Genomic DNA, 11,279 nt, shown 5'->3' with positions numbered 1-11,279 from the left:
CGCTCATAGAAAAAAAACATTCCAAAAGGGTTATTTTTGGTTCCAGGTATAAAAATGTTTGGTTCCAAGTAGAACCCGTTTGGGTGCCTTGTAGAACACTCTGTGCAAAGGGTTCTACATGGAACGCCAAAAGAGTTCTACTTGGAACCAACAAGGGTTCTTCAAAGGGTTCTCCAATAGGGACATCCGAAGAACCCTTTTAGGTTCTAGACACCTTTTCTAAAACGTGTAGGGTTGCACCCCTAATGACATCCCTAGTCTGTATGCACACTATTAACCAAAACGAATGCACTAAAGGCCTATGTAAAATAGAGTGCCACTTCCGACACTAACATTTGCAACTGAAAACTAAACTGAATGTTTGTTATTGGACTTGAAGTCCCTCCATATTTCAGAACGTTTTCTTCCGTTTGGGGCCTAATGATTTATCAAGTAGTTGTGCTGATCTAGGATCAGGTACTCAATGTCTATAAATATCTGTTTCATTATGCAGAATTGATGGTAGATCAGCCCTCCTAATGGGAGAGCTTGATACAAACGGCCCCCGATCACACCATGCCTTCTACAGTCTCTAGTTTGGGGGGGATGGGTATGATATCAGCCACTGGTAGTCTGTCCTGTTCCTGGCAGGCCACCTGGTACTCCTGTAAGACCTTCACCACGGCACCGTGGCCAAACTGCAGGGCATCATCCAGGGGAATGCTGCTCCACCTGGAGGGAGGTGGTAGAGATGAGACAGAACAATGTCAGATGTTACTCAATGCACTAACCTTTGAGTAAAGATAACAGCCACAGAGGACAGAATGAGATGGAGAAATAAGGCATGAGGCTGAGGATATATAGTGAGTCTAGACAGCACAGCAGCTAAGAGATGTTGTTACTGTACAGTCGTGGCCAAAAGTTTTGAGAATGACACAAATATACATTTTCACAAAGTCTGCTGCCTCAGTTTGTATGATGGCAATTTGCATATACGCCAGAATGTTATGAAAAGTGATCAGATGAATTGCAATTAATTGCAAAGTCCCTCTGCCATGCAAATGAACTGAATCCCCCAAAAACATTTCCACTGCATTTCAGCCCTGCCACAAAAGGACCCGCTGACATCATGTCAGTGACTCTCTCGTTAACACAGGTGTGAGTGTTGACGAGGACAAGGCTGGAGATCACATAGGAAATGCTTGTAATTATACTTCAGTATTCCATAGTAACATCTGACAAAAATATCTAAAGACACTGAAGCAGCAAACTTTGTGGAAATTAATATTTGTGTCATTCTCAAAACTTTTGGCCACGACTGTAGGTTGGAGGCTAAGTCAACAGAGACTGATATAGCTGGATGAATGAATGGAGGAGTAGATGAATGAAGAGGGGTGGATGAATGAATAGAGGGGTGGATGAATGAACGGAGGGGTGGATGAATGAACAGAGGGGTGGATGAATGAACAGAGGGGTGGATGAATGAACAGAGGGGTGGATGAATGAACAGAGGGGTGGATGAATGAACGGAGGGGTGGATGAATGAATAGAGGGGTGGATGAATGAATAGAGGGGTGGATGAATGAATAGAGGGGTGGATGAATGAATAGAGGGGTGGATGAATGAATAGAGGGGTGGATGAATGAATAGAGGAGTGGATGAATGAATAGAGGGGTGGATGAATGAACAGAGGGGTGGATGAATGAATGGAGGGGTGGATGAATGAATAGAGGGGTGGATGAATGAACAGAGGGGTGGATGAATGAATAGAGGGGTGGATGAATGAATAGAGGGGTGGATGAATGAATAGAGGGGTGGATGAATGAATAGAGGGGTGGATGAATGAATAGAGGGGTGGATGAATGAATAGAGGGGTGGATGAATGAATAGAGGGGTGGATGAATGAATAGAGGGGTGGATGAATGAATAGAGGGGTGGATGAATGAATAGAGGGGTGGATGAATGAACAGAGGGGTGGATGAATGGAGGGGTGGATGAATGGAGGGGTGGATGAATGGAGGGGTGGATGAATGGAGGGGTGGATGAATGGAGGGGTGGATGAATGGAGGGGTGGATGAATGGAGGGGTGGATGAATGAATGGAGGGGTGGATGAATGGAGGGGTGGATGAATGAACAGAGGGGTGGATGAATGAATAGAGGTGTGGATGAATGAATAGAGGGGTGGATGAATGAATAGAGGAGTGGATGAATGAATAGAGGGGTGGATGAATGAACAGAGGGGTGGATGAATGAATGGAGGGGTGGATGAATGAATAGAGGGGTGGATGAATGAATAGAGGGGTGGATGAATGAACAGAGGAGTGGATGAATGAACAGAGGGGTGGATGAATGAACAGAGGGGTGGATGAATGAACAGAGGGGTGGATGAATGAACAGAGGGGTGGATGAATGAATGCTACTATACCTATCTTTCACAAAGGGGTTCACTTTGCAGGTGTCTGTTAGGAACCGTACCACTTCCACATGACCTGAGGACAAAACACTATGTATCTTAGGGGTAACACACACATAATGCCTTATGATACACTTCTAGTGCATTATAACACTTGCTAGAAGCTGTCATAACAACTAGGTAGCTGTAACATCACTATGATGCATTATAAGACATAATACCAACTAGGAGCCACTGAGACTGTAGCTCACCCTCTGCGGCAGCCACGTGTAGCGCTGTCCTAGAGTCATAGTCTTTCAGCTCCATGTCCATCGATGACAGAGCAAACCTGAGAGGACAGGATAGGAGACGAGAGAAGCAATATTCTACATATTATTCCTTGTTTACTGTGAAGGACTACTTGCTAGGAGAGAGTGCCATCTACAGCACGTGACAAGTAGTAAAACGAACAATACATTTACTTTGCATTAACTGAATAACTAGGTTGGTCTCTACATATAGCCTCCTAGATGATGGTTCTTTCACCTTCTGAGGGCTGACACATCTCCACTGTAGGCCGCAAACATCAAGTTCACCACAGACTTGTTCTACAGATATAGCAGAGATAAATACAACTTAGACTGGATGGGACACTGGGAGACAGATACATAACCATTCATAGGACACAGTTACATAACCATTCATAGGACACAACTACATAACCATTCATAGGACACAGCTACATAACCATTCATAGAACACAGCTACATAACCATTCATAGGACACAGTTACATAACCATTCATAGGACACAACTACATAACCATTCATAGGACACAGCTACATAACCATTCATAGAACACAGCTACATAACCATTCATAGGATACAGACACATAACCATTCATAGAACACAGCTACATAACCATTCATAGGACACAGCTACATAACCATTCATAGGACACAGCTACATAACCATTCATAGGACACAGCTACATAACCATTCATAGGACACAGCTACATAACCATTTATAGGACACAGCTACATAACCATTCATAGTACACAGCTACATAACCATTCATAGGACACAGATACATAACCATTCATAAGACACAGATACATAACCATTCATAGGACACAGATACATAACCATTCATAGGACACAGATACATAACCATTCATAGGACACAGGTACATAACCATTCATAGGACACAGATACATAACCATTCATAGGACACAGATACATAACCATTCATAGTACACAGCTACATAACCATTCATAGTACACAGCTACATAACCATTCATAGGACACAGATACATAACCATTCATAGGACACAGATACATAACCATTCATAGGACACAGATACATAACCATTCATAGGACACAGCTACATAACCATTCATAGGACACAGATACATAACCATTCATAGGACACAGCTACATAACCATTTATAGGACACAGCTACATAACCATTCATAGGACACAGCTACATAACCATTCATAGGACACATCTACATAACCATTCATAGGACACAGCTACATAACCATTCATAGGACACAGATACATAATCATTCATAAGACACATCATAACAAAAGCAAACTTAAACCTCACTTTATGTTTTAGCAAATATGTTAAATTGTTGTTGTGTTTACCTTATAACTCTCTTAAGTCACAAAATCCCTTACCCTATCTTCCCCGTCCTGCCTTCGAGGGTCCTGCTTCTTGACAAAGTGTCTTAGGTTGTCATAGTTGTGGAAGTTAAACGAAGACACCAGCTCCTGAAAACCAAAGCATGTCAAAAAGACAGTTCAGTCTCCGGTACAGCATCGGGAGGCAGAAACATTACCTATGTGGTAACACTATTGAAGGGTACCTACATACAGACTTTATAACACATTCGTAACCTGTACATAGGGAGTACCTAAGCATTTCTCACTCTGTACACGCAATTCAGTCATTTTATCATTTATAACACCTGGAAATAAAGCTAGTAAACGTTACCTGGCAGAAGTGTATTCCCCGGACACTGTTTCCAACCTTGTCTAACGGAGGGGACCAACACATCACTCCCATGACGTTGGGGACCACCAACAGAACTGCTCCAGACACCCCAGACTTAGCAGGCAAGCCCACCTGAGAAACAACCATACAGGGACCATACAGAGTTATGATAAAACTGTCAGTTGAAGCCTCCAACAAAAACATTTTTTTTATTTTAAAGGTGGCCTTAATTTGACCAATACATGTTTAAAAAGTTTACGTAAACAAAACTATACGTTACCAAGACTATAAATACATGGCATTTTTAAAAAAGTTTAAGCCTCTACACAATGAATTTAATGAAATTCAAATATGTTTTATTTCCTGAGAGGGAACTTAATGTGGTGATGGATTGCTACATTCAAGACACATAACAAAGAATGCAAAACATGTACAGTACATGTTTAAATACATTACATTCATATACATAGGTAGTAGCATACCTTTCCCTACTGTATCATAGGACTACTGTATAACTACTATATAACTACTGTATAACTACTATATGACTACTATATAACTACTGTATATCTACTATATAACTACTATATGACTACTATATAACTACTGTATATCTACTATATAACTACTATATGACTACTATATAACTACTATATGACTACTGTATAACTACTATAGAACTACTGTATAACTACTATATAACTACTGTATAACTACTATATAACTACTGTATAACTACTGTATAACTACTATATGACTACTGTATAACTACTGTATAACTACTATATAACTACTATATAACTACTGTATAACTACTATATAACTACTGTATGACTACTATATGACTACTATATAACTACTGTATGACTACTATATAACTACTATATGACTACTGTATAACTACTATATAACTACTATATGACTACTGTATAACTACTATATAACTACTGTATAACTACTATATAACTACTATATAACTACTGTATAACTACTATAGAACTACTGTATAACTACTATATAACTACTATATGACTACTGTATAACTACTGTATAACTACTATATAACTACTATATGACTACTGTATAACTACTATAGAACTACTATAGAACTACTATATAACTACTGTATAACTACTGTATTAATACTATATGACTACTGTATTAATACTATATGACTACTGTATTAATACTATATGACTACTGTATTAATACTATATGACTACTGTATTAATACTATATGACTACTGTATTAATACTATATGACTACTGTATTAATACTATATGACTACTGTATTAATACTATATGACTACTGTATAACTACTATAGAACTACTATATAACTACTGTATAACTACTATATGACTAGTATATAACTACTGTATAACTACTATATAACTACTATATGACTACTGTATAACTACTGTATAACTACTATATAACTACTGTATAACTACTGTATAACTACTGTATAACTACTATATGACTACTATATGACTACTATATAACTACTGTATAACTACTGTATAACTACTGTATAACTACTGTATAACTACTGTATAACTACTATATGACTACTATATAACTACTGTATAACTACTGTATAACTACTATATGACTACAGTTTGACTACTATATGACTACTGTATAACTACTATATGACTACTGTATAACTACTGTATAACTACTGTATAACTACTGTATAACTACTGTATAACTACTATATGACTACTATATAACTACTGTATAACTACTGTATAACTACTATATGACTACAGTTTGACTACTATATGACTACTGTATAACTACTATATGACTACAGGTTGACTTACATGGAAGGCCATCTGCCCAGAGAAGTCGTACATGCCGCAGGAGTGCATGAGACTCAGGGTATTCCGTACGGCCTCGGCACTCAGCACCCGCTCGCCTGTGATTGGGCAGATGCCCCCATGGGCCAGCGTGGCAGCCATGACACTCCCAGACTCACAGGTCACCTCTATGGAACACAGCTGAAAGGAAATCATGTATTTACTCAAACATAGAGAGAGTGTCTACCGTGTCTGTGGCTCGGTGTCTGTGACTCTGTGCCTGTGACTCGGTGCCTGTGACTCGGTGCCTGTGACTATGTGTCTGTGACTATGTGTCTGTGACTATGTGTCTGTGACTCGGTGCCTGTGACTATGTGTCTGTGGCTATGTGTCTGTGACTCGGTGCCTGTGACTATGTGTCTGTGACTATGTGTCTGTGACTCGGTGCCTGTGACTATGTGTCTGTGACTCGTGTCTGTGACTCGGTGCCTGTGACTATGTGTCTGTGACTCGGTGCCTGTGACTCGGTGCCTGTGACTATGTGTCTGTGACTCTGTGTCTGTGACCCGGTGCTGTGACTCCGTGTCTGTGACTCCGTGTCTGTGACTCCTCATACATACTGTATAGAGGTGATGCTCTATGACATTTTCCAGTAATAAATCATCATGATGCATTAGTAGAAATATTCAACATATACATAGCATCACAGTATCACAGTGTGGTAAAGTGCTATCTTGAGGATGTATTGTTTACCTGGAAGTAGAAGTCCAGTGCATCAATCATTTCTGCCCCACGGGGAAAACACTGCAAATGGAAACCAGTTTACAATATAATTTCTGCCCCACGGGGAAAACACTGCAGGTGGAAACCAGTTTATAATATAATTTCTGCCCCACAGTGGTAAACACTGCAGATGGAAACCAGTTTATAATATAATTTCTGCCCCACGGTGGAAAACACTGCAGATGGAAACCAGTTTATAATATAATTTCTGCCCCACAGGGGTAAACACTGCAGATGGAAACCAGTTTATAATATAATTTCTGCCCCACGGTGGAAAACACTGCAGGTGGAAACCAGTTTATAATATAATTTCTGCCCCACGGTGGTAAACACTGCAGATGGAAACCAGTTTATAATATAATTTCTGCCCCACGGTGGAAAACACTGCAGGTGGAAACCAGTTTATAATATAATTTCTGCCCCACAGTGGAAAACACTGCAGATGGAAACCAGTTTATAATATAATTTCTGCCCTGCGGGGGAAACACTGCAAATGGAAACCAGTTTATAATATAATTTCTGCCCCGCGGGGAAAACACTGCAAATGGAAACCAGTTTATAATATAATTTCTGCCCCACGGGGAAAACACTGCAGATGGAAACCAGTTTATAATATAATTTCTGCCCCACGGTGGAAAACACTGGAGATGGAAACCAGTTTATAATATAATTTCTGCCCCACGGTGGAAAACACTGCAAATGGAAACCAGTTTATAATATAATTTCTGCCCCACGGGGAAAACACTGCAGATGGAAACCAGTTTATAATATAATTTCTGCCCCACGGTGGAAAACACTGCAGATGGAAACCAGTTTATAATATAATTTCTGCCCCACGGTGGTAAACACTGCAGATGGAAACCAGTTTATAATATAATTTCTGCCCCACGGTGGAAAACACTGCAGGTGGAAACCAGTTTATAATATAATTTCTGCCCCACGGTGGAAAACACTGCAGGTGGAAACCAGTTTATAATATAATTTCTGCCCCACAGTGGAAAACACTGCAAATGGAAACCAGTTTATAATATAATTTCTGCCCCACGGTGGAAAACACTGCAGATGGAAACCAGTTTATAATATAATTTCTGCCCCACGGTGGAAAACACTGCAGATGGAAACCAGTTTATAATATAATTTCTGCCCCACAGTGGAAAACACTGCAGATGGAAACCAGTTTATAATATAATTTCTGCCCCACGGTGGAAAACACTGGAGATGGAAACCAGTTTATAATATAATTTCTGCCCCACGGTGGAAAACACTGCAGATGGAAACCAGTTTATAATATAATTTCTGCCCCACGGTGGAAAACACTGCAGATGGAAACCAGTTTATAATATAATTTCTGCCCCACGGTGGAAAACACTGCAGATGGAAACCAGTTTATAATATAATTTCTGCCCCACAGTGGAAAACACTGCAGATGGAAACCAGTTTATAATATAATTTCTGCCCCACGGTGGAAAACACTGGAGATGGAAACCAGTTTATAAAAGCAATAAGGCCCGATAGGGTGTGGTATATGGCGGCAAAAGGCTGTTCTTAGGCGTGACGTATCGCGGAGTATACGTGCCAAAGCCAGGTTAAAACAGCCACTGACCAATCGCCGAGCTAATTAGATTCAGATGTGTGTAATTAGGCTGATGTAGTCAACAAACAGGATGATACCGGCCTTCACACACCCAACCCTTTCACTCCATTACAGTAACAAAATGTGGAAAAAGTCAAGGGGTCTGAATACTTTCCAAATGCACTGTACATGTTCCCTTTGTTTTTTTGTTTTTTTTTTTAAATTTGCGTTCAAAGCTATAAAACAAGCTCCACACTCTCTACCTCACTGACCTTCTTTTCTTTGAGGTAGTATCCAATTGCAAAATTTCTGTCGCCTGTTTCTTTTTCAGACTGGAACCTGAGAGACACAGAGACCAAAAGAGTCCATGACAACATCACATCAATAATGCAACAAAGGGAAACTGTTTTAGAAATGGTTTTCTGGCAAATTAAGACATTAGCAAAAACTCACGTGGCATTGCTGAACCCAACGTACTCTTGACCAGCCATCTTCTTGATAAAATCCATCACCTGAGGAGAAAGGATGACTGATATATAGTTATTCTTCCATGGCAAAGACACAAGAGAATTGCTGGCGTGGTGTGGCGTGGTATTGTGTCAAGCTTGTACTGTGTATTCTACTAAACGGTATTGTATTTGTGTCAATGTCAGGTGACATGTATGGAATGACATGTACAGTATAGTACTTACATAGTCAAACTTCTCTGCCTTGTTTGAGCCAGGCTAGTGACACAGGGAAGGAGGAAGAACAGACATGAACACCATACCTGTACTGTAAAAGCAACGTAAAAGACACATCAAAGGCCTTTAGCTAAGTCAACCACAAGTCAGCAGTCTTCTTAATGGACTTTAGGATACAGGAGGCAGAAAACTTTACTACAGTACTGTTAATGATGTCCCGATATCCAGGACTTTAGGATACAGGAGGCTGTAAACTTTACTATAGTGTTATTAATGATGTCCCAATATCCAGGACTTTAGGATACAGGAGGCTGTAAACTTTACTATAGTATTATTAATGATGTCCCAATATCCAGGACTTTAGGATACAGGAGGCTGTAAACTTTACTATAGTATTATTAATGATGTCCCGATATCCAGGACTTTAGAATACAGGAGGCTGTAAACTTTACTATAGTATTATTAATGATGTCCCGATAACCTACTAATATTGTACAAGGTGACATAAGAAAGCAGTCATCACAGTGTGTACGGTATATAGCAGCTTGTAAAGATAGTGGTAACGATTTTCATAAAGTCTCAGTGGTTTATAGACACTTTCAACAGTACACCTGCTCCAAGTCAACAGCACCTGGTCTGAAACAAGTACATTATATATCACTGATCAAGCACTGATAGGGTGGATTTGCTTGTGAAATAACATAATTTTACTGTATACAAATTAAATAGCATTGCAGTGATGGCCCAAGTGACCCTAAATCGCATATGTCAATGCATGTCCTGTATTGGGGTATAAATAAGAGAGTTTACTTCACAAAGATGTACTACACAGTAACATTTCCATTTCAGTATATCGATTCAACTGAAGATGAATTCTGAACAGGTAAGCCGAAATTCAGACTTAAACCCTGCTGTTATTCCTTCAGGTTATCTCTGTCCTCTTTATCTCTGTCCTCTTTATCTAACTTCCACTTGGAGCCCCGTCCGTCTTTATATAGAATACATCCCATCAGTTAACCCTGTCTGCTGTCTATCTGCCTTTCTCTCTGTCTGCCGGAGATAGCGACACACACCTCTCCAAAGAGCCACATTCATTGTCTAAACTGATGCTCCCACCTGTCTCAGGCTCCCTCCCCCAGCATGGTGTGAGGTGAGAGGAGAGTCACCCAGCATGGTGTGAGGATGAGAGGAGAGTCTCCCAGCATGGTGTGAGGATGAGAGGAGAGTCCCCCAGCATGGTGTGAGGATGAGAGGAGAGTCTCCCAGCATGGTGTGAGGATGAGAGGAGAGTCCCCCAGCATGGTGTGAGGATGAGAGGAGAGTCACCCAGCATGGTGTGAGGATGAGAGGAGAGTCCCCCAGCATGGTGTGAGGATGAGAGGAGAGTCTCCCAGCATGGTGTGAGGATGAGAGGAGAGTCCCCCAGCATGGTGTGAGGATGAGAGGAGAGTCTCCCAGCATGGTGTGAGGATGAGAGGAGAGTCTCCCAGCATGGTGTGAGGATGAGAGGAGAGTCCCCCAGCATGGTGTGAGGATGAGAGGAGAGTCCCCCAGCATAGTGTGAGGATGAGAGGAGAGTCCCCCAGCATGGTGTGAGGATGAGAGGAGAGTCCCCCAGCATGGTGTGAGGATGAGAGGAGAGTCCCCCAGCATGGTGTGAGGATGAGAGGAGTCCCCCAGCATGGTGTGAGGATGAGAGGAGAGTCTCCCAGCATGGTGTGAGGATGAGAGGAGTCCCCCAGCATGGTGTGAGGATGAGAGGAGAGTCTCCCAGCATGGTGTGAGGATGAGAGGAGAATCCCCCAGCATGGTGTGAGGATGAGAGGAGAGTCCCCCAGCATGGTGTGAGGATGAGAGGAGAGTCCCCCAGCATGGTGTGAGGATGAGAGGAGAGTCCCCCAGCATGGTGTGAGGATGAGAGGAGAGTCCCCCAGCATGGTGTGAGGATGAGAGGAGAGTCCCCCAGCATGGTGTGAGGATGAGAGGAGAGTCCCCCAGCATGGTGTGAGGATGAGAGGAGAGTCCCCCAGCATGGTGTGAGGATGAGAGGAGAGTCC

At 41.4% G+C, this 11,279-nt stretch overlaps 1 protein-coding gene across 6 annotated transcripts in view; it reads right to left on the bottom strand.

Moving 5' to 3' along the window:
* LOC120058071 (glutaminase kidney isoform, mitochondrial-like) overlaps positions 1-11,279 on the bottom strand; it is a 38,641-nt gene that overhangs the window by 4,800 nt on the left and 22,562 nt on the right. For 3 of the 6 annotated variants that reach the window (XM_039006552.1, XM_039006564.1, XM_039006575.1), the window contains 11 exons: positions 9,232-9,264; positions 8,993-9,051; positions 8,812-8,878; positions 6,937-6,987; positions 6,208-6,384; positions 4,379-4,510; positions 4,063-4,155; positions 2,919-2,980; positions 2,645-2,721; positions 2,406-2,469; positions 111-711 (listed from right to left, as the gene is read on the bottom strand). In XM_039006552.1, the coding sequence (XP_038862480.1) occupies positions 549-711; positions 2,406-2,469; positions 2,645-2,721; positions 2,919-2,980; positions 4,063-4,155; positions 4,379-4,510; positions 6,208-6,384; positions 6,937-6,987; positions 8,812-8,878; positions 8,993-9,051; positions 9,232-9,264 (978 nt within the window). In that variant the 3' untranslated portion in view covers positions 111-548. Of the gene's footprint in view, positions 1-110; positions 712-2,403; positions 2,470-2,644; positions 2,722-2,918; positions 2,981-4,062; positions 4,156-4,378; positions 4,511-6,207; positions 6,385-6,936; positions 6,988-8,811; positions 8,879-8,992; positions 9,052-9,231; positions 9,314-11,279 lie in introns of those variants that run through there. The other 3 variants (XM_039006557.1, XM_039006583.1, XM_039006570.1) reach the window with 3 other exon arrangements.

The sequence above is a fragment of the Salvelinus namaycush genome, chromosome 2, assembly GCF_016432855.1.
Source record: "Salvelinus namaycush isolate Seneca chromosome 2, SaNama_1.0, whole genome shotgun sequence".
Taxonomy (NCBI): Eukaryota; Metazoa; Chordata; class Actinopteri; order Salmoniformes; family Salmonidae; genus Salvelinus; species Salvelinus namaycush.
The sequence above is the reverse complement of the archived record's forward strand: the minus strand, read 5'-3'. Positions and strand labels throughout refer to the sequence as shown.